The sequence below is a fragment of the Ovis aries genome, chromosome 3, assembly GCF_016772045.2.
Source record: "Ovis aries strain OAR_USU_Benz2616 breed Rambouillet chromosome 3, ARS-UI_Ramb_v3.0, whole genome shotgun sequence".
Lineage (NCBI taxonomy): Eukaryota > Metazoa > Chordata > Mammalia > Artiodactyla > Bovidae > Ovis > Ovis aries.
Window position 1 is genome coordinate 60822254 of NC_056056.1, and position 23362 is coordinate 60845615.

The window sequence follows — 23362 nt, forward strand, 5'->3', positions numbered from 1 at the left end:
TGGTCTTTGGAGCTAAGCCTTCCAAGGCTTCTGGTTTAAATCGATGTGACCTGTGTGCTGCTGTCGGAATTCCAGTGTGATCCTAGATGGATTACGGAGCCAGTGGATTTTCTTTCCACCGTGCATCAGAAATAGTGAAAACGGGCTCAGAAACCACACCACATGTGTGAACCTTCTAATAGCTACTCATGACATCATCCATGTTTGTGATTCGCCTGCTATGGTTAAAGCCAGATTAAGATTTCCCCGGCAGACACCTGGCTTGGGACAAAACAGCACAGACTTCCCAGCAAAGTCCCTGTGTACCACATGCCTGGTGACATCTCTAGTTGCAGACAACGGTGATCCACAGAGCCTCTCTGGCTTTTTTACATTCCTGCACTGGATTGAGGTTGGTCGCCAGTTTAATTCAATCACTTCTCATCCTTTGTTGGGCAGAAAGCAGTGTGTGTAGGCATGCTCAGTCATGTCCAGTCTTTGTGACCCCATGGACTGTAGCCCTCCAGGCTCCTCTGTCCATGGCATTTTCCAGGCAAGAACACTAGGTTGCCATGCCCTCCTTCAGGGGATCTTCCCGACCCAGATCAAACCTGAGTCTCTTCTGTCTCCTTCATTGGCAGGCAGACTCTTTACCACTAGTGCCACTTGGGAAGCCCCTAGACATAAAGCAGAGCCTTCCCCCCGAAGAGCTCTCTGTTAGGAACCAGATAACATTCTTTCTTTTCTTTTAATAATTTGTAATGAAGTAAAACAACATGAGCACTTCTTTGCATACAGGCAGTGCATTGATGCATACGTGCAACCATAGATCTCTCATACTCAGTTCGCGATCATGAACAGTCAAAGAGAACTTTGCCGCTAATAACAAGGAGCCGTCCTTATGAATTGCTTCTCCTAGCAGAGTGCGGGTAATATTTTAAAGGTTCAGCACATCCCTGGGCTCCAACCTGGCCTTGGTATTTCCATGACCTGACTCATAAAACCATGCAGGTGAGGTGTTATCAAGCCACGTGCTAAATCTTCTTAGCTGAAGGAGGTATTTTCTCGAAGAGCTATCTTTCTTGCTACTTCTCGACAGCAGCTGGACCCTGCTGCAGCCCCAAAGGTTAGCTGTCTTCTCAGTGATCACCTTAGGCCCAGGTACTGACCAGGCTGCCTAGAGAACCACGGCTCCATTATAACCTGTTAGTAGCCACCAGTGGAGGGTTGGCTCCAAGGCCCGCATGTCCACTGCAGACTGCCTCCCATGGTGTCTTGAACCAGCAGTGGGCTGCCACCAGGGCTGTTCCTTAGCCTTGGCCTCTATGTGACCTGACCTGAGGCCAGTTAGTCACCTGCCAGCGGTTAGCACCAAGACTCTACCTTTCTGAGTTCATGCCAGACCCGGGAGCAGAGAGAGGCTGCTCAAAGACCACTGCTCACTCTCTGAAGTACACCTCGTGCTGTCTGGGCTGAGGCTTGTGGTTGGAGAGGGACTGGTCCTGGGAGTGAAATTCCCCAGGTTCCTCAAAGCATATCCATGTGGGGTTGACTGAGCAATTTACTTCTGCAAGAAAAGGCACAGATGGGACAACTTGGGATTTTTTTTTTTAACTTTATTTTTTATTGGAGCATAACAGATTAACAATGTTGTGGTAGTTTCAGGTGAAGAGCAATGGGACCCAGTCGTGCATATACATGTATCCGTTCTCCTCCTAACTCTCCTCCCATCCAGCCTGCCACATAACACTGAGTGGAGTTCCCTGTGCTGTATGTAGGTAAATTTGCTTGTGTGTGTGTTTATTTTTAACCAACTCGAATATCAGGATTTAACTGGGTGGGCATTTGACAGGACTTTATAGCAAAGATAAGCAGCTAGGATGTTAAAAGGAAATTCTAGTGGTATGCGGTTCTCTATTTTAGAGATGAAAAACCAGAGTTTTATTCGTAAAGCTTGAGGGGTGTGTGAGTATGACAGTGAACATGTGTCGGTGTTAACGCCCTGGTTTTGATGGCAGGGTTGTGTTGAGGAGGAGGCTGTCTTCATGTGTGGAGGTGCACACCAGGTATTGAGGTAATGGGACAGGACACTGGCAGCTTGCTCTCAGAGAGCTCAGGGAAACACATCCTTTGTGCTGTTCTTACAACTTTACCAAACATTAAACCAAATGGGCAGACATCAAGTGGCCGAGGTTCTATTCCTGGGTCCGGAAGATCCCCTGGAGAAGGAAATGGCAGCTCACTCCAGTATTCTTGCCTGGAAAATCCCATGCACAGAGGAGCCTGGAAGGCTGCAGTCCATGGGTCGCGAGAGTGAGTGGGACATGAATGAGTGACTAAACCACCGTCACCATTCAGAGATCAGAGGATCACCGAGCACCTGCTGAGATCAGACCTGAACGTGAGGCTGCCACTGGGCGTGAACGTGCCAACTGAACCTTCCCCAGAATGTCCCCAGGCCGTGGCTCAGAACTTTCTGTAATCATCCAGCACTCCTTTCTGCAGCAGGCAGGGGAGGGAATCTTGCTTCTTGCTGGACCAGTCCAGGCTGCTTCAGCCAGTTCAATAAGCACGTCTTTGTTACAACAGAGACGGGAGAGAAAGATGGTCAGAAAGCACCTCGGGGTCCCACCTCTGTGGGGCCTTGGGGTGCCCTTTCAGGCCCCGCAGGTCTGTGGGTCTCTGCTGTGGTCACAAGCATCCTTGGCAGGTCTGAGCAAGGCAGGCAGCAGGCGATCTGTCCAGATGAGCCCAGGGTGAGGAATGCCGCGGTCCATGATTATCTCAGGCTGAGCTGGAGTTATCTCTTCCTCTCTCTGTCCCTTGGAAGTCCCTCTAAGCTCCTTGGTTCCTGCTGAGTCACCTCTGGGAACAATAGCCAAAGGCTTTGAGATGGGTGTCGACGTGCTGTGGGACCAGCCCCGTGTCCTTGTGCACGACAGGAGTGGAGCCCAGCGGGACGGAATAAAGGGTAGCGTTCAGCCCCTGGGTCTTGAGCGTGGGTGGACCGGAGGAGCAACCCTGGCCTAGATGCGTGGGGCTCAGTGGAACACTGGTGCTGTCCCTCGTGGGCCACTGCAAAGGACTGGACAGTACCCCTTGGCTCCTCTTTTATCCTTCTGGAAGCATTGGTGCATCCAGTCACTTCTGGCCCCACCTGCAAGGCTGCGTTGGTTTTCTCCCGCCCGTGCTGTCCCCTGGGACTGTAGAGGACTAGCTACTTCGTGAGCATCCTTTACTCTTGGCCCCGAGGGACTCACTTATCAATATCTCGCCCGGTTCCTTTAATGTTGAGGGGAGCAGGAGCTGTTAATGAAAATGATTGAGAAGCCAAATGTCCCAGGAGTACACCTCTCCCTCTTCTGTAAATTGATTTCCATTTTGGCAGCAGTCTCTTTGGCAGCAAGCACATTCTCTTGTCTTTGCCATTCACAGGCTTTTGGTATGACACGATTTCTGCACTCGGGTAGCCCTCAGAATTGTCATCTCTTTGAAATGCCTGTCTTTTATCAAACTGTTCATTGAAGGAAGGCATACTTATTTTTTAAATTTTTGGAAAATAGGATAAAACAAAAATCACCTGTGATCTTATCACCCAGAAGTAATGACTGTTGGCATTTGCATCTGTTTGCTCAGTACACACGTAGAATCAAAATAAGATTGTCGAGGGGACTTCCTGCTGGAGTCAGTACTGGCTGTCACCAGGCAGTTGGTGCTCAAGTATCTGCCCTTTCTGCTGAAGCCTGATTTCAACACATGCTGGAAAGGAGGTTTACTATATGGGTTTGGTCCATGCCTCCTTGCTTGGTCAGTGGTCAGGATGCTCAGTGTTTTTGTATTTTCTGTAAACAACCTAAGAGGAGAAGCTGATTCTTTACATTTGTCTTATAAGTAGTTTGGTTTTCTAGGTGACTGTCCATAAAGGATAAGAAAATTACTGATAGTCTTTCTACACGTCACTTAAACATAACTTCCTAAATGAAGTCACCATCTAAGGAACCAGTACAAAAAAGTACTTTTTTTTTTCATTTCTAAAAAGTACAAAACCAAACCACTCCCCTGAAGCTGAAGCTACACTACTTTGGCCACCTGATGCAAAGAGCCAGCTCATTGGAAAAGACCCTCAATCTGGGGAAGATAGAAGGCAAAAGGAGAATAGGGTGACAGAGGATGCCATCTCTGGATGGCATCACAGACTCAATGCACATGAGTTTGAGCAAGCTCCAGGAGATGGTGAAGGACAGGGGAGCCTGGCGTGCTGCTGTTCATGGGGTCACAAAAAGTTAGACATGACTGAGGGACTGGACAACAACAAACCACCCCCTAAGTTTTTATGTAGCGCGTGCAAAGAATATTGAGAGATCTCAGTTTGATTTTAAACATCCAGCTTTTCCAGTTGTCATCTCTTTACCATGTTATAGCAAGGACTCTGGGTTTGCAGAGCCACTTTTAACACTTGAGGTTCACCTCCTCAGTCTCTGCTATAATCTATACAGTTGTGCGAACCTGAATTACATACACCATGCCGTAATTTAGAACTCTCTAGCTCTGTCTCACGAGATCATTCACAGTACAGACGACCTGCCAAATGCAGTGCCCACAGACAGCAGAGACATCTACAGAAAACTGTGGTGCCAGCACCCAAAATAAACTTGGATCTGTTTCCGTATATCGTGAGCGTCCAAGTATTTAGAACAAAAAATGTAAAACAACTCACAACAGATCAGTGGGTGGATAATTAGAGAGAAAATAGAGACAGATTGTTCAGAAGAATGCTAATGGGAGAAAAGCCAGGAGGGGCCACGGGAAGGAGGAGGGGCTGCCCCCTTGAGAAGCCAGGGAGAAGCAGGTGTGCGGTGACTCGGGGGTTATGAAACCAGATGCGTCATCGCCTGGCCCCTTGTGCCCCAAGGAAGGACGAGGACAGCAGGTAAGATATTTCCCAGTTTCCTTCCCAGCAACTGGCACCTAAGTTGCTTCTTATTAAAATGATCATTTTTCTACAGAACACCCTTTCTTGACTCAAGTTACTCAAGTGGGAGCCTTCAGTTTTAGAAGGAACGTGAACTAAAAATGCTGAGAGTTTAAGTAAAGCCTTCTTGCCGTGTTTCTAACTGTGCTTCTCCATATGGCCTGGCTCATTTTTAGACCCCATGCATATGTCTCAAACGTTCCTTTCCCCGATTACACATTCACGCCTGTCCCCAGGGGCTAGTGTGGGTGCGGGGGACATTGTTCAGGGCGGGTGCCATGGAGCTGACTGCAGAGCCCCGCAGGCTGCTGGCCAAGCAGGCTCCTTCTCTCCTGCACCCCACACCCCACCCTTTGCCCACCACTGCTCTATGTACAGGAGGGCAAGTGGGCATCTGGAGGGCTCCTGTTGACCTGAGCTGGCCAGGTCTGACTGTCAGGCACCAGTGATTTGGGGCAGGCTGGGTGTTCCTTTGCTCCTCGCCGAGCACTTATTCACGTCATCTTTGTCTCCAAGTCGTTCCCTGACCTCGCCAGGGTGCTGTCGCTTCCTCTCGACTCTCAGCTTCCTTTCTCTGCTTCTGAACTCGTGGGTTCTGTGAGCGTCTGGATTGTCCCAGTGGTTCCTCTCGACTCTCAGCTTCCTTTCTCTGCTTCTGAACTCGTGGGTTCTGTGAGCGTCTGGATTGTCCCAGTGGTTCCTCTCGACTCTCAGCTCCCTTTCTCTGCTTCTGAACTCATGGGTTCTGTGAGCGTCTGGATTGTCCCAGTGGTTCCTCTCAACTCTCAGCTTCCTTTCTCTGCTTCTGAACTCATGGATTCTGTCAGCGTCTGGATTGTCCCAGTGGTTCTCACAGCTGGGAAGCCTCTGGAGGTCTGGAGTGTTCAAGCTGGGGCTGTGCCTACGTTTCCTCCTGGAAGCCAGCTGTCCCGGGGTAGCTGTTGGCAGGGAACCTTCATCTATTTTGTATTTTTGATTTTTAAGGAGCAAAACAGAAGCAAAACAGTTGAGGGTCTGACTTGGGAAATTTACAAGTGGGCATTTATAGTGGAGCGTGAATTGGTGGTCAAGTGGTTGGGGTGTCTTTCTGCACTGATGTGAGGTAATGGTCCTATCATATTAGCCCATGTGCTCAGCCAAACTCTAGTGACAAGAGTTAGCTGCAGGAACCAGATGGACCACTTACAGTTCTTCTGTGGTTGTTTCTTGTAGCCTAGTGTGTACAGTTGAGTTTGAAAAGTGAGGTTCATTTGACAGCTTGGTGTCTCTGTAGAATCCTGGCAAGAGCCTGGAGATGACCTGGCCTAGAGCTCTTCTGTGACAATCAGGCAGGTTGACATACTTGTCCAGGGTAACAAAGCGCTTCACGGCACAGCTGGGAGCAGCCCCGGGCCAGGGTGGGTGGCAGGAATTGCAGTCTGGAGCCCAGCCCCTTAAGACCCCTCTTGGAGCCTGCATGTGCCTCGTCACCAGCGTATGCCTCGTCCAGAGTGGCATGTGGTCCTAGAGCCTTGGGAGATAGGGTGTCTCTTTTTCTCTCTCCCTGAAGGCCCACTTTGCACTGAGGAGCATCTTCTCCTGGGACACTTCAGAGGGGCCCTTGTGTCTCAGCAGCTCCCAACCCAGCAGGCAGGACTGGTCAGCTGTGCACCCCCCACCCACCCAGTCCCACAGGAGCATTTGAGGGGAAAACAGACACATGCACGTCTCTGGAGAAAGCACCATCTGTTGTTTTCTCCACTGGACCTTTGTCCTCACCCAGAAAGGAAAACAACGTATGGACTGATAATAGCAGTAAACACCACAGTCACAGTTGTACAGCTCTTGCTGTGCGCTGGACACGGCACACGTCCTTTCCTCAGGCTTCAGACCCTCACGGTTGCCCCACCCACCCCCGCAGGGCCACTGACATCCTCCTGCTACAGATGCAGAAACCCAGTAGAGAGAGTGCAGAACCGCCAGGCCACAAGCCAGTGGGGCAGGAGCCGAGCTCGGAGCCTGGTCAGAACTGGGGTTCAATTGTCTGCCAGCCATTTACCCCACAAATGTGTTGACCCTGTGTGCACTCTGTTCTTCGTTACTGTATTTCATTTTACCGAGCAGGTGTGGGCTCAAAAAGTTGCTCTGTGAGCCTCTGCCAGTGACAGATGCTAAGTGATGCTTCAGAAGGTCATAGTGAATGCTTGCCACCTCCCAACCACTCCCTACTCCCCCAGGCACATCACAGTCAGAGATGCTTGTGCTGATGGATCGGGTATATGTGTTGAGAGGTACTAAATATGTATTTTTAATTACAATTTATAATGAAAACCTTTCAAAAATTCTTTTCCCTGGCATCTGTGCTACCATTTGACTTTCACATTTGGTAGAAAATCCTATACTTCTGAACCAGTGTGATTTTTTTTTTTTTCAGGCTTACACATTCAGTTATGTTATTTGCCTGCCTGCTCATGGGGGAATGGGCTCTCTTAGGAGTAGGAATGGAAGTTCTGCCTCTGGACTCGTGGATCCATGTGATGGTGTGCTCTGCCCTGACACATCTCCCTCTGTGCCAGCTCCTGGCAAGTCTGCCCACGGGAAAGGGGACCATCTGGGCACGTGGATGGTGACTTGCTCCTTTGTCCCGTCAGCCTGACCCAGGCCATGTGGGTTTGCCACAGGGATGGGAGATCCCATCCATCTGACAGCCATCCATTTCTCCTTCCTCCCTCCGGTCCTAGACGTCCCCTCCCTGAACTTGGGGCTCTGTATGGTATATAATAGCACGTTTCATTGCAGGGTAAGGTGTAAGCCTAAGGTGCACATGCCTAGGAATAAAAAAAGTAAAACCTCCTGGGTTTACTGCAAGTTGGGAGAGTGGGGACACAGGCGGGTGGATCAGGAAATGGTGCCCTCAGGTTCTGGGGACATAGCCTGGCTAGAGTAGGGCCTCCCGCCCTGGCCATGGAGTTGCTGGCTTACAGACATGTGGTGCCTGGACAGGGGAGGATCTCAAGGCATATGGAGGGGTCAGCAGTGCATACTGGGGGGGGGGGGCAGGGGTGGGTATCAGGCTGCTCCTAATTAACTTGAGCTTTCCTGGCATCCCAGGTGTGTATCCCTGGAGAGATCAGTCTGCAAGGACTGATGAGGCAGACAGACTTGTGATGGTGAGATAGAAAATGGAGCTTGTGAACCCGGCAAACACTAGTTGAATGCCTGGCCTGAGCCAGGCCCCAGGCCCCGGGACGATGAGAGTGGCAAAGGGAAAGGGCGCTGGGCAGGTGGGTGTGTGCGCCACAGGCCTGGGGGTCCCAGTGGTGTTGCTGATGGGTCTGAGCACATCCAGGGATCAATCCCCGTTTTCCTCTGGAGGGAAGGCATCTAGCAAGTGAGTGACAGTGGTGCTGAGCTGAGTATGTGTCTGGGGCAGAGTATGCCAGCCTGGGTGGGTCCACTCTGGAAGTCAGCACCCAGCTCCCCATGGTTCAGGCCATCACGACACCCCTTTTTATTCCTTTGATCTCCCCACTGGACAGGGGAGTAGGAACTAACGGAATTCTCAGGACCAAGCTGTCTGTGTGCTGTCTAGTTCCTCAGTCATGCCTGACTCTGTGCAACTCCATGCCTGTGCAACTCCAACCAAGCCTGCCAGGTTCCTCGGTCTGTGGAATTTCCCAGGGAAGAATACTGGGTGGGTTGCCATTTCTTCTTCTAGGGGATCTTCCCAACCCAGGAATCTAACCCTAAGTCTCCTGCATTGGCAGATGGGTTCTTTACCACTGAGCCACCAGGGAAGCCCAAACTGTCTTTACCGCAGGGAATTAAGGGAGAAAGAAGTACAAGCTATCCATAGACGTGTATTGGTGTCCTTTTGGAAAAAAAATAAAGATCTGCCAGTGGCCACAGTTTCCCTACTGTGGAAGCTCCCATGCTGGTGTAGCTCGGAGGCGTGGTGGGCAAGTGGCCACCTCTCAGGAAAGCCCAAGAAGCACAGCCAACCCTGCAGTCCAGGAGCACGTCCCCAACTCGGGCATCGTGCCTTCCTCCCTAGGCTCGCTTCTACAAGGTTGCAGAATTCTGTGCATTTTAAGCAGGTTAAATCATTTTACCCTAGGGCTTTTCAAGCTGTATTCCTCATGCACAGGAAGTGATGTTTCACGTGGCAGCTTGGCCCTGACTCACATATGTAACTGAAGCAGTTCTGTGTTTAATGCACTCTGACATCTTCTGTTTTGTTTCCTTTTAAAAAGAAGACGGTGCATACATACAGGCTGCTCAGACCCCCTTAAACTGATTTTCTGATCCACTTGTGGGTTTGCCACCAGAATATGAAAAATTCTGCCTTAAATTTACTGCATGCGCTCTTTTTTCTAAGTCACTCATCACTGCTTGTGCGAAATCTGTGCAGTTTTGAAAGAAGGGAAGGAAGGAGAAGGATACGGGTTTCTACCCAGGGTTGCTGCTCTGTTGCCACCCTGGGAGGGTGCTGAGTGTCCCCAGAGTGGAGGACAGGTGGTGGCCGGCAGAGCAGGACAGGCTTGAGGGGTCTGAGACCTAGGGAGGGTCTTCAAGGTCCTTTGGTCCAATTTCCTGCCCACAACACAGAAGATACCTCTGTCCTGATGCAGAAGATATTTTTGTACGGATGCCTTTTTGTTTATTTTGTTTCCCTCCTAGTGGCATATGGCTGCTTCAAGGTCCTTTGGTCCAATTTCCTGCCCACAACACAGAAGATACCTCTGTCCTGATGCAGAAGATATTTTTGTACGGATGCCTTTTTGTTTATTTTGTTTCCCTCCTAGTGGCATATGGCTGCTCTCATCATTTTCACTGTTACATCATTACACTGTTTTATCCTCATGGTTCAGAGAAGGCAACGGACCTCACTCCAGTACTCTTGCCTAGAAAATCCCATGGACGGAGGAGCCTGGTTGTCTGCAGTCCATGGGGTCGCTAAGAGTCGGACATGACTGAGCGACTTCACTTTCACTTTTCACTTCCATGCATTGGAGAAGGAAATGGCAACCCACTCCAGTGTTCTTGCCTGGAGGATCCCAGGGACAGGGGAGCCTGGTGGGCTGCCATCTATGGGGTCGCACAGAGTCGGACACAACTGAATCGACTTAGCAGCAGCAGCATCCTCATAGTTTGCTGGTGCTCTGGCTTTTTTTTTTTTTTTTTTTGTAGGAAAGCAGAGATCAGATATGGTAATTCCTAGCTTTCAAGCGTTTGGCCACTGTTAACCTCTGTTGGTGACTGGCTGGTCACAGCCAGGGGCCAAGTCCGGGGGGCAAGTCCCTTCTGCATCAGTGTGCACGCGCTGCCCCTTGGCTAGGGCCCTGCGTGGAGCCCTTGCGGGGTCCCACTCTGCTGAACCTGGTCCCTGTGCTGAGCTTTGCTGTATCTCCACAGGCCTCGGAAGGACCCGTCGGAAGACGAGCGCACGCGATGCCTCCCCCACGCCCAGCACGGATGCCGAGTTCCCCACCAACGGGGGCGGCGCCGACCGCATCTACGACCTCAGCATCCCCGCCGTGGTCAAGTTCGCGTATGCAGCAGAGCGCGAGGACGAGCTGTCGCTGGTGAAGGGCTCGCGTGTCACCGTCATGGAAAAGTGCAGCGACGGCTGGTGGCGGGGCAGCTACAACGGCCAGGTGGGCTGGTTCCCGTCCAACTATGTGCTGGAGGAGCTGGACGAGGCAGCCGGCGATGCGCTCGGGGGCTCAAGCCTGCGGCCCGGTGCCGCGCTCAGCAATGGGCAGGGCGCGCGGGCGCTGCAGGTGGTGCAGACGCTGTACCCTTTCAGCTCGGTCACCGAGGAGGAGCTCAACTTCGACAAGGGCGAGACCATGGAGGTGATCGAGAAGCCCGAGAACGACCCCGAGTGGTGGCGCTGCCGCAACGCGCGTGGCCAGGTCGGCCTGGTGCCCAAGAACTATGTGGTGGTGCTGAGCGAGGGCCCGGCCCCGCATGCTGGCTCCGGACCCGCGGGGCCTGCTCGTGCCGGCCGGTTCGCAGGCCGCGAGTGGTACTACGGAAACGTGACTCGACACCAGGCCGAGTGCGCACTCAATGCGCGGGGCGTTCAGGGCGACTTCCTTGTGCGGGACAGCGAGTCCTCGGTGAGTACAGGGTTGGATGGGTGGAGAGGTATGCATATGTATGTGTGTGTGTGTGCATGTGTGTGTGCACCTCTGTATGTGTGTACCAGGTGTGCAGGGCGACTTTCTCATCAAGACAGAGTCATTGATGAGTGTGGGGCAGGATGGGTGAAGGGGTGTGTACACATGTCTGGGTGTGCACAGGTGTGCATCTCCATGTGTGTGCATGTTTGCAACTTCCTTGTCAGAACAGAGAGTGCTCAGTGAATGTGGGGCGGGGTGGGTGGAGAGGTGTGCATGTGTGTGCACGTGCGTGTGCACATCTGGGTGTGCATGTGATGCACATCTAGGTGTGTACACATGTGGGTATGCACAGGCTTCCTCCTCAGGGCAGAGAACCCTCGGTGGGTGGCTGGCTGGCACACAGGAAGGAAGCAGAGAGCATGAAAGTGTGTGGAGGTGTGTGAATGGCCTCAGACAGCAGGGGTATGTGGGGCTCATGGTAAGCAAGATGAACACAGATGCTCTATACAGCCTGTGTCCTGAGGCCCCAGCCCCACCTTATGCTGACATCCACTTGGACTGCCCAGCCTTGGCTGTACCTCTGCTCCGCAAGGTGTGTTCTTGTAGGTGAGATGGCAAGTACGGAGTGTCTCAGCTTCTGGAGACTTTGCTGCCTCTTGAGTGGGGTCCCCCCTGTTCTGTCCTGCAGACCCAAACATCATTTTCTCCCCGGTTTCCCTGTGTTGATGACCCAAACTTGTTTCCTCTCTTGGTCTGAGGTGCATCAGATGTTCTCAGCAAGGCAGACACCCTATTTCTGACACAATCTTTTGTTGGTTGGTGTTTTTTTCTTTTTAAAGTGTGTAATCCTCAGTACGTCTCTGCCACAGGCACCACTGAGTTTATCTCTGAAACGCTTTTAAAGCACTCAGGAACAGAACTAAAAAGGAAAAGGGCAATTGTTTTAAGAGAGGGGTTTGTGTGTACAAGTTCAGTCAGAGGTATGAGGCCTCTCGACTTGGAGCATACCTGTTTCCAGCACAGATTTGGGGTCGGTGTTTCACGTGTGTGGCCAAGTCTGTCTGGGAGAACTGGGCTGTCATTCCAGGTACCTTTTTGTGTTTTCATTGTGGAGGTGCTAAGCTGGTTTTGTCAGTCCTTTTAAATATACCTGCCAGAGTGAAGCAAAAGTTCTGAGGATGGAGTCCAGTATGATCATTTTCTGTTGGTTCCTATAGACTTCAGTTTAATCGTATAAATGCAACCTGTAAGACTAGTCAGCCTGTGCTATGTACTGTAATTGTCCCCGAAAAGGTTGATACTACGATTACTAAGTGCACAGTCAAGATTCCTGTTGACTGATCTAGAGGGAGTTCAAGCCCACAAAAGTGGTTTCCCTTCAGACAGAGAAGGGCAGCTGTGATGGGGTGGAAACCAGCCCCCCAGTGGTGGCAGCAGTTCATGGTGGCGAGCACATGGGACCTAAACAGTAGCTGCATCTGAAATCTGAGCAATGAGCTTTTCTCATCCAGAGTCAGTGGTTTCTGGCAGGACATCACATTAAGTTGTTCTCACATGAAGTGTGCTCCATGCACAGATCAGGAGGCTTCAGAGAATCGGGTCCAGAGCACTTGCAACCCCCCTGAGCAGAAACTCAAAGAAAGCACCAGAAACCCCGTCACAGTAGGATGTGATCGAGGGACAAGGATGATTCAGAGTCAAGGAGTCTCGTCCTGATTTAGGAACATTGGGTTTGAAGAAGCTTCTTAGAAAGGAGAGGGGTAAGAGTAGCCCCCCAGAGTGAAGACAGTGCCCCCAGGTTCTTCTCTATGGGGCTGGGGAAGGGGAAAGTCTTTAGCAGGAGGCAGACAGTGTCACTGGCTTAGAGAAAACCTGTGATTTGTCCATGAAACAAGCACCTACAGGCCGTGGTCACTGTCAGACCTTGGGACCAGGTCCTTTTAGAGGTAGAGGAGGGTAACTTTCTTATCTACACTCCACTCCCAGGAACTTGAAGAAGCAGCAGTGTGACATTTGTCTTGGGTTATGAGAGGAGAAGGCCTTTTCTAAATAACTAAAATATTGCTTGTTTATTTTAACCATTTTTGTTCCTTCTGTTTTAATTTAGAAAACTGAGCTATGACAGCTCATCGTGTGCTGGGCCACTGGCTCTCGGGGTGGGGTAGAGGCTCTCTGGGACTTGCTTGGCTCTGCCCCTGCCATGGCCCCGGCTCGGCCTGAAGGCTGCCATGTGGCCCAAGGGTGTGCCGGGCTGCTTGTCCGGCTGGAACTCGCTGTTACACGTGGCGCTGTCTGCTGTGTGTGCGCCTGTCTTGTGCCAAAGAGATGCTCAGGGCCTCTCAGTCATGCTGCTGCTCTTCTCCTGATGGCAGGGCGAGCCAGCTGCACTGTCTTCATGCTCATAACTAGGTCTTTGCCCACCTGTCATCTGCAACCGTGAGGAGCCGTTCAGATGGACAAGTCCATCACTTATCCATTTTCTGCCTCCACTGCCTCTGCTTCCTGCCTGCACCTTCCCGTCTTCTTTCTGCCTGTTGTCTTTTTCCCTGTTCACTCTGCCATCTCTAAGATGAGAGCCTACCGTTCAAAGCTGCGTGAGCCCGAAGCCCCACAGCCTGACCCGGCTTCGGGGTCCCGTTTCTGCAGGATCCACAGGCATCCCCATTCAGTTTCCTTTTCCTTCCTCTAGGTCTGTGTGCTCAGAGCTCACCTTTGGTCACTGCAGGACCTGTGATTCCTCAGTAAGCATAGCCGCTTTATTAGAGTGCCTCTTCAAGATGCGTTTCATTTTTTAAAATATCCTGAACAATTTCAGTATAAATGAGCAAGATTCTTGCTTGATACTTTGCATTTTAAAATATTCCATATTTTTCTGTATTGAAAAGTAAAAAGATCTGAGTTCTGGGAAATCAACGACAAGCAAAGCATTGGCATATCCTACGATATCCGGGGTCAGTGATGTGTGGTTATTTCAAAGGCGTGTGTTAGACATGGTTTATCAGCCAGTGAATGGACCAGATGACCCTGCTTTGGCCCTTTTCTATCTTGCATCTCAATATCGAGTTTTCTCTCCCCTCCACCTCTTGCTCTCATTCCTCGCCTCTAATTGTCATTTACCTTTAGCAGCTAAAGATGGAATAGTGTCAGTTCTTCGTATTTAATCATTATATTCCATCCATATCTCATGAAATCTAGAAAATTCAAAATTCCTACCTGCCTTCTCTAATGCTCATCGTAAATCCTTATGTATTTGTTCAGACTTACTCTGTGGATATGGCTAGGAAACTGTATTACAGTGAAGAATAACCAGTAACTAAATTTCTGTGTACTCTGTAAACTGTCAGTGTTTTATTTTTTCAGTTGCTGTAGAAAGTGACAGCTTACAAACTAGGTTGAGGTCTGCAAAGCATCAGCCTGTGTTGTAGGAAGCCGTTTTTCTCTGTAAGATGTTAAAGATCCCAAAGAGATCATCTATTTCCCCATATTTTGTGTCCCTATGTTTTTGTGTCATTTATTACAAAGGGCTTTGGATGGAGTTTTATCTCTGCCGTATTATGTGTAAAAGAAGGTGAAGAGTGCTGAATCCCCTTTTTTGGAGGGAGAGGCTGTAGAAAGTGGAACAGAGGGCTGCTTGTTACCTGAAACCTGAATTGTGGCGAGAGCAGAAGGAGGCGGTGCAGGCAGCTGGGCTGTGCCACTGGGTGCCCTGGGGGAATCGCAGTCACGTGGCCAAGTGGCTCCTCCTAGTCCACGGAGGAGACCGCCCATCGCCCTCTCCTGCATGCTGCCCAGACTCTGCTCTCTCCTCCTGTGGACCTTCGCACACATCTGGAAAACTGTAGAGTACAGCTGCCCCCATCCCCCTAGCACCCCCCTCCCTGCGCAGTCTAGGCACACACGCCGTCCACACCTCACTCCTCCTCCTTTCCGTCTGGGAAGCCTCCGTGAGCCGTGCTCCTGGGTCCCACGATGGGGCCCGTGCTCACAATGTAACTGCCTTCACTCGTGGCTGTGCTGTCCCCATGGCAGCCAGGTGGGCACTGGAGTGCATGCTGAGTCATCCTGTCGGCTGTTGAATCCCAGCACTGCATGAGACCTTAGAAAATATTCTCCACATTCACTGATGATGCAGTTGTCCAGCATGTGTGTGTAGATTCAGAGTGACTGGGAGCCAGCAGCAGCCGGAGGAGGTGCCAGCATGCCCAGCCCTTCCTCTGTGCCCACTGACCCCTGGGCTTGTGAACTCAGGTCAGACCTGGTGGCCTCTGGCTCAGGATTGCTGCCACCAGGGGTCCAGACAACCTCCCTTCAGGCTGCAAGTGGAACATGAAGAGAGATGAGTGTCCAGTAAATCAGTGGGAACTGAAAAACAGTTCTTTCAAACTAGAGTGCAAGTGTGAGTGTGTGCATGCTCAGTAGCTCAGTCCTGTTCAACTCTTTGCAACCTCATGGACTGTAGCCCACCAGGCTTCTCTGGTGAAATTTCCCAGGCAAGAGTGCTGGAGTGGGTAGCTATTTCCTACTCCAGGGGATCTTCCTGACCCAGGCATCAAACCTGCATCTCATCTCCTGCATTGGCAGGCTGATTCTTTACCACTGAGCCACCTGAAAACTCTGTCAAATAATTCATCTGTAACAGTATTCAGAAACATTTTCATAAAACCCCCAGATCATTAGCTCCCTTGATGTAAATGTTTATTGACATACTTGCTGTTGTTGTTTAGTCACTCAGTTGTGTCCGACTCTTTGCGACCTCATGGACTGCAGCATGCCAGGCTTCCCTATCCTTCACCATCTCCTGGAGCATGCTCAGATTCATGTCTGTTGAGCTGATGATGCCATCCAACCATCTCATCCTCTGTCACCCTCTTCTCCTCTTCTCAATCTTTCCCAGCATCAGGGTCTTTTCTAATGAGTCAGCTCTTCACTTCAGGGGCCCAGAGTATTGGAGCTTCAGCATCAGTCCTTCCAATGAATATTCTGGGATGGTTTCCTTTAGGATTCACTGATTTGTTCCCCTTGTAGTCCAAGGGACTCTCAAGAGTCTTCTCCAGCACCAGTGTTTGAAAGCATCAGTTCTTTGATGCTCAGCCTTCTTTATGGATATACTGCTCTCATGTAAATTCACAAGTACCTATTAGAAATGATTCCCCCCAAGAATTAAAAGCTGTAGTGGAAATTAAAAAAAAAAACATGTATCTTGGGACTTCCCTAGTGGTCTAGTGGCTAAGACTCCGAGCTCACAATGTGGGGGACCCAGGTTCAATCCCTGGTCAGGGAACTAGACCCTGCATGCTGCAACTAAGACTCAGAGCAGCCAAATCAGTCAGTATTAAAACAAAAGAAAAGAAATGAGTCTAATAAACTGTAATATGAGAAAGGTGTGCGCAGCTGGCACATGTATTAATAGCACCAGTGTAAACCTTTCCGTCTTCCTACTCCACTTCTTATTAGCTGTAACTGCAGAAGGACTGTGAGCAGGCTTGTCCCCTAGGCTGGAGGGCTCCGTTTTCATTTACAGAAGAGAGGTAATTCAGGCTTTGCTCCCAGTAATCTGCTGACCACTGCAGTCAGTTAGCAAGGAGAAAATAACATAGAAATTGCTAGGGTTTCTTTGCACTGTATCCCTTGTTTTTAACAGCACACAAGCACAGGCAGACCCAGAGCGAGGGGTGGGAGGCCCGCAGCCTCAGTAGGCACACTCCGGCCCTCCCAGCGAATGTTTTCTGCCCTGATTGTGGTTTCTCGGGGGCTTTCCAGGTGGCTCTGATGGTAAAGAGTCTGCCTGCAGTGTGAGAGACTCGGGTTCAATCCCTGGGTTGGGAAGATCCCTTGGAGAAGGAAATGGCAACCCACTCCAGTATTCTTGCCTGGAAAATCCCATGGACAGAGGGAACTTGGCAGGTTACAGTCCATGGGGTTGCAAAGAATCGGACATGACTTCACTTTTCTGTGGTTTCTCAGCAAGTGAAGGGGAAACACCTTGTCCGATGAGATGAGCTGAGGAGCCCAGATGGAGGGAGGAAGGTTTGCATTCTGCTCTGCTCGGCTCTCCGTAAACATTTCTTTCCTGGAGGCCAGCAAGCCCACCTCTTCTCTCTACTGCCAGGAGTCTTTACTACCTGTCCTTTGAAAACAGTTCCTTCTCGACTTACAGGAGAAATTCTGCAAGAAGTGTTTACATTTTGGTCTCAAGATGCGGGCGAGGAAAGTACTTGCCCACCGGAGATGGTGTCTGAGGCATCTCACCGACCTCTAGGGGCCAGTAACTGCAAGTCAGTCCCACCCCAGATGCTGGGCTCGTGGGCTTCAGTCCTCTTCTCAGTGTGGTTGAGCCAGCAGACCCCTGTCAGGTTTCTGTGACATGCTTAGCTTCAGAGGGTTGCTGAGCCTTCCTGGCCCTGTGCCCACGGCCAGTGCAGACCAATGTGGCTCCATCCTTCACGTGACTTCCCCAAGGCTGTTGGGACAGACAAGCCTGTAAGGACCAAGACTGGTGGCCCCAACTTCTCAGGGATCCACTCCCCTCCCCTCCCCCTCCCCCCCCACCTCTGGAGCAGCCCCTTTTCTTGTCAGATCCAGGAGGCTGGCTTCTTGAGAAGGGAAGAGAATCCTGGCTGTGCCACCCAGGGGGTCCCCTGCAGGGAGTATCTAGAGCAAGGTCTGACCCCTCAGGGCAGAGTCAGACAGGCTTCCCCAGCCTGGGGGTGGGCTTTGTCACGGAGCCACCTCCTCCAAGGTGCGTCTTAGCATGTAAATCACATTCCTGTCTTGTTCTCATAGCCCTGAACACTTGAAAGCACTGTGGGTGGTTCACTCAGACCTCATTTCAAACTGCATCTGAAGCTCCTGGACGGCCCTGCCCCTGAGCTGCTCATTCAGGGGGTCTGCAGTGGGGCCTGGGAATTCGCTTTTTCTGACAAGCACCTAGGTGATGCTACTGGACTTGGGAGCACAAATTGAGACCCCTTGGCCCAGTTCATCCTCAGGCTTCCTTTAGAACTTGGTGACATGTAACAGTGCATTTTAGCACATAGATCAGAAGCACAGAGATGCTGGAATGAGAGTTCTCTGAAGGTTCGGCACCCCCTGCTTGGTATAAACTTAATTCCTCCCATGTCCTTAACTTCAAGGTTTCTGCTCAGGAGCCCACAGAATTAAAAATTACTGTCTCTGCTACAGTGACCAGTTTTACTGCCGTAATGCATATGTACAGGAGACATATCAGGAGGCTAAATTAAGGTGCTTAAATTAAAAGCAAATTCAGAAAGTCAGCTGCTGATTGTGGGGCATAAGTAAAATTGAGTCTATCACATAGTGACACCGTCTCACGCACTCCCTCCGTACGATGCCACTTTGTCTATCAACTGATTAAGAGTCTCTAAAACTAGCTCAGTGCCCGGCTGGTCCTAAACGTAAAACTGAAGTCGCCTTCTATCTTTATCAGAAGGCACAGGCTTTTGGCACAGAACGTATATGCTTCTAAAAATGAACAGATCTTGAAACTACACATTGCTTCTTGAAAACCGGAAACCCCAAGAGAGAGCTGAGCAGTCCCTAACATGTATATACTGCTGGACACAGGGCATGGTGACTGCTCCAGTCTTCCCCCACCAGAACTGACTGCCACGTGACAGGGGCCAAGGGGCTGATGCTCAGGGCATCCTGTGCAAAGCACCTGTCTGGCAGTACCTGTTTACTTTGTCCTGTTTTCAGAACCACACACAGCATCCAGCTTGGGTGAGAATACTGATAACACTGAGGCCAGCTCACATTCATCTTGATCAGTCTTGTGTAAATGTGAAAATAGCCGTGATTTGAGAATTGTGCAGTTGATTACTTAAAATGTCCTTCTGTGCCGTTTAGACTATTTTAACTTTTTTGTATTAAAGTATGGCCAATTAATGAGGCTTTCCCGGTGGCCTCAGCGGTAAAGAATCCTCCTGCCAATTCAGGAGATGCAGGAGACTCAAGTTCGATCCCTGGGTCAAGAAGATCCCCTGGAGGAGGATATGGCAATCCACTCCAGTGTTCTTGACTGGAGAATCCTGTGGACAGAGGAGCCTGGCAGGCTGCAGTCTCTGGGATCACAAAGAGTTGAGCACGACTTAGCGACTAAACAACAGTGGCCGATTAGCAATGTTGTGATAGTTTCAGGTGCATGGCAGAGGGACTCAGCCATACATACACATGTATCCATTTTCCTCCAAACTCCCCTCCCTTCCAGGCTGCCACATAACACTGAGCAGAGTTTCTTGTTTTATACAGTATGTCCTTGTTGGTTACCTGTTTCAAATATAGCAGGGTGCACGCTGATGGCTGGTTGATCCGATAAATCATTCATGATGACTCATTTCTTTTTTGGGGAACGGGCATAAGAGATCAAGTTGGGGAAATAATTTTCAAGTTCTGTATACCCCTGTACACCCCTAATCCTCTAATGAATGGCTGTGATTCTGGAAATAACACACAACCCAAAGCCTAACTGGATCTAGATCTTCCCATCTCTTCCTGAAATTTTATTCCCCCAGTGTTTCCTGGGTTCCCCCAAGGCATTGGGCCCTGGGTTTAGTATAGAGATAAGATGAGGTTTTCCCCTCAAAGATTTATTTGGTCTGTTTTGGGCAAAGGGACACACAATTACTAACTAACTAACTGAATATGTCTATCTCTGTGATACTTTTTAAAAATCTATTTATTTTAATTGGAGGATAATTACAATATCGTGATGCTGACAGTTGTGACTGCTGGGGACCAGTGGCCCACCCCAGATCTGGGTTCTCCTAGATACCCCTTTCCCTGAGTTGTCATTCGTTTATATGGAGTTGTCTCTCATTTTGCAAGATCTGTTCACTTTTGATCAAACATTTGCAGAGTCAGTGTAAAAACCGATGAAGAGATGCTTGTTGGTTTTGTCCTGGTGGGAGACATGTGAGCAGGGGCTGGGTTGGTGGGTCGTCACCAGCAGTGAGTTGCTGGTTTGGGGAAGGGTGAAAGTCTGGGCTCAGAATTCACTTTAGACCTGGATCATACAGCTCCCACCATCTGTTGGGCTCTCTGTGGACACAGCCGTGGATTAGACGCAGCCCTGACCAACAGATGTGTCAGGATGTCTTCTGCTGGACAATAGCCAAGGAGATGTTTCAGTGGAAAAGAATCCATGTGCCAGTGCGGGAGACGTGGATTTGATCCCTGGGTTGGGACAATTCCCTGGAGAAGGAAATGACAACCCACTCCAGTGTTCTTGCCTGGATAATCCCACGGATAGAGGAGCCTGGTGGGCTGTAGTCCATGGGGTCTCGAAGAGTCAGACACGACTGAGCAGCTAAGTGACAATAACAACAAAGCCAAGGAGAGTGGAGCTTATCCAGTCTGGGGATGCAGAGGCATCTCCACGTGGCCATTCTGCGCTCTGAGCCCCTCAGGAATGGTTGAGCAGGGAGAGGGACAAGGGGTGGCTCAGAAACAGCAAGAACAGGAGTGACAGTGAGACGGCAGGGTGGGACATCCTTCCCTCTCATTGATTGTCATTGTCTGTGTCACCCATCATGTTCCAATCTCATTCCTTGTAGTTATCCACCTTTCCTAGCTGCTTATTGAAGGCACTGTCTTTTTTCCGTTGTGTATTCTTGCCTCCTTTGTCACAGATTAATTGACCCTGAGAGTGTGGATTTATTTTTGGGCTCTCTCTTCTGTTCCACTGACTTTTTTTAAATCAAAGATTATAATTGTACAATATAGAGAAGTATAGAACAAAACACAATTATTGGAGGATAACTACCCTACAATATTGTGTTGGCCTCTGCCACACATCAACATGAATCACCCACAGGTATACATGGGTCCCCTCCCTTCTGAAGCCCCGTCCTGTTTCTCTCTGCATCCCACCCCTCTGGGTTGTCACAGAGCACTGGGTTGAGCTCCCTGTGTCATACAGCAAGTTCCCACTGGCTCCCGTACACATATGGTAATATGTATGTTTCCATGCTATTCTCCCAGTTCGTCCCACTCTCTCCTTCCCCCAGTGTGCCCAAAGGTCTGTTCTCTGTCTGTGTCTCTACTGCTGCCCTGCAAATAGGGTCATGAGTACCATCTTCCTACATTCCATACACATGTGTTAATACACAATATTTGTCTTTCTTTTTGTGACTTACTTCACTTTGTATAACAGGCTCTAGGTTCATCCATCTCATTAGGACTCATTCGCATGCATTCTTTTTTTTTTCCTATAACTGAGTAACATTCCAATTGCATATATATATATATACACACACACACACACACACCACAGTTTCTATATTCATTCATCTGTCTGTTTCATTGACTTTGGTGTCTATATTTGGGCCAGCACCATGCTGTTGGCTGAGCTCCTAATAGTGGTAGAAGCCAGAGGAAATGTATTTCTAGCCGCTGCCTATGTACAGACCACTTTCTACAAATCCAAGAACTAGCTGGGGAAATGAAAAATGTGTATTGGTTAGCATCAGTGCTGTACATTTCAGAACAAGTCTCCAATTTTCAAATAGCGAAAGTACATTTTGCACCGAAAGTGCTAAGTACAGTGTCACTTTTCTTCGATCCAGAACACGAGCATCTCACCAGCCTCCGAGTGGTTCTAAAGATCAGGAAGTGGCTGCCCTGGGTGTGGACCGGAGCCCAGGCTCCCCAGCCGGTGCACGGAGCCCAGTGGTAACCTGTGTGTGTTCTCTTTCCCCCACAGCCCAGTGACTTCTCCGTGTCTCTCAAAGCATCAGGGAAGAACAAGCATTTCAAGGTTCAGCTGGTGGACAACGTCTACTGCATTGGGCAGCGGCGCTTCCACACCATGGACGAGCTGGTGGAGCACTACAAGAAGGCCCCCATCTTCACCAGCGAGCACGGGGAGAAGCTCTACCTCGTCCGGGCGCTGCAGTGATGCCCCGGGAAGGCGCCCTGGCTGGGCTCTCCTGCAGGCCCCGTTCTCTCCGCCTGGTCCCTTCTTTGTCCAGGTCGGTTATTTGCCACCGCCCCACTCTTTGCCCTCCCGGGCCCTCCCGGCTGGTTTTCGTGATGAGAGGTGGACAGAGCGAGTCGGTTCACTTTATTCCTCCTCCGTGGGAGACAGCCTTAGTCCATTCACACCGCTCGCGCCAGCAGACCCCCTTACAGACCTCGGGCGCCGTGTGGATGCACCAGAGCTGCCCTTATGTCCATGAGCCACAGAGCAGGCGGCATCTGCCTGGGGACCCCCAGTCCTGACCCCAGCAGCTCTCCATCTGTGTCGTTTGCGCTCCCACGGCTCCCAGGCTCTCCGGGGACAACCCTGGGCGCTGTTAGCAATACTGGAACCACCGGGCAAGACGGGAGGGAAGATGCTGTCCAGTGCCTTTGGGGCTGCGCTTGCAATAAAGAAAAGAGGTCCTGGAATGCCAGTTTGCAGAAGAGGGGCCAGAGACTGGGGGAGACGGTGGTTTCGGAAATTTCCCCCCGACGTGCCATCAGCAGAGTGCTCTTTCCTCTTGCCCTTCGGCTCGTTTGAATCTCACAGTGATGTATTTAATTCTCAAAGTCATATGTACCTGTAGCCATTTGTTGACACTAATGCAGATGATTAAGGAAAACAGGTGATCTTTGGGGAGGGAAGCAACCCACACTTCACACACACACACACACACACACACATACACGCACACACAAAATATATATATATATATATATATATAGTATTTGTTTTACAGGGAAATTTTTCAGGGTTTACAAAAGGATATGTGATTGGTAGTAAGAGACACAGAATGTTTATGAAGAAATTGCATTTTCTTTTCTCTTTACATCCGAACTCCTTTATAGTTCCAATATACAGTCTTGAGATGGCACATTCCTACAGTTGAGGAAGGGGTCTTGAGACCTCCTAAACTGCATACTCAGTTTTTTGGATATTGTAATAAAAAAGTATTATGACGAGACCCTGTGTGTGTTCATCCTTTGCCAAGCCTGGACTGAGCAGTGGGGAAGGGGTTCCTATAAGCTTGAGCACTCTGCCCCCAGGGGAGTGCTTTGAGGAGGACTTCTAATAAACTTATTACTTGTGTGTTTTCTTTTTCTACGACCACATTTTTGTATCTTGAAATAATAAATTTTAATTAGCATGACTCCAAGAGAAACCAGAATCTCAAGTTTGGTCTTAAAATTACTCTGCAAATTATATATGTCACCAGCCTGTTATCTGCTAGCCTTCTCTCCTCTCGATTTCCTCTCCCCTCTCCTGCCTGCCTTTCATGCACTGGGGAAGCCATTGTCCAGCCCCTCTGAGCACTGAGCACCGGGA

At 50.0% G+C, this 23362-nt stretch overlaps 1 protein-coding gene across 5 annotated transcripts in view; it reads left to right on the top strand.

Annotated features, from left to right (window-relative positions):
* The window catches only part of NCK2 (NCK adaptor protein 2), a 118753-nt gene extending 95753 nt beyond the window's left edge, over positions 1–23000 (top strand). For all 5 annotated transcript variants that reach the window (XM_060412122.1, XM_042246089.2, XM_060412121.1 and 2 more), the window contains 2 exons: positions 10346–11055; positions 21779–23000. In XM_060412122.1, the coding sequence (XP_060268105.1) occupies positions 10346–11055; positions 21779–21973 (905 nt within the window). In that variant the 3' untranslated portion in view covers positions 21974–23000. The remainder of the gene's footprint in view (positions 1–10345; positions 11056–21778) is intronic.
* Positions 23001–23362: the final 362 nt, after the last annotated feature.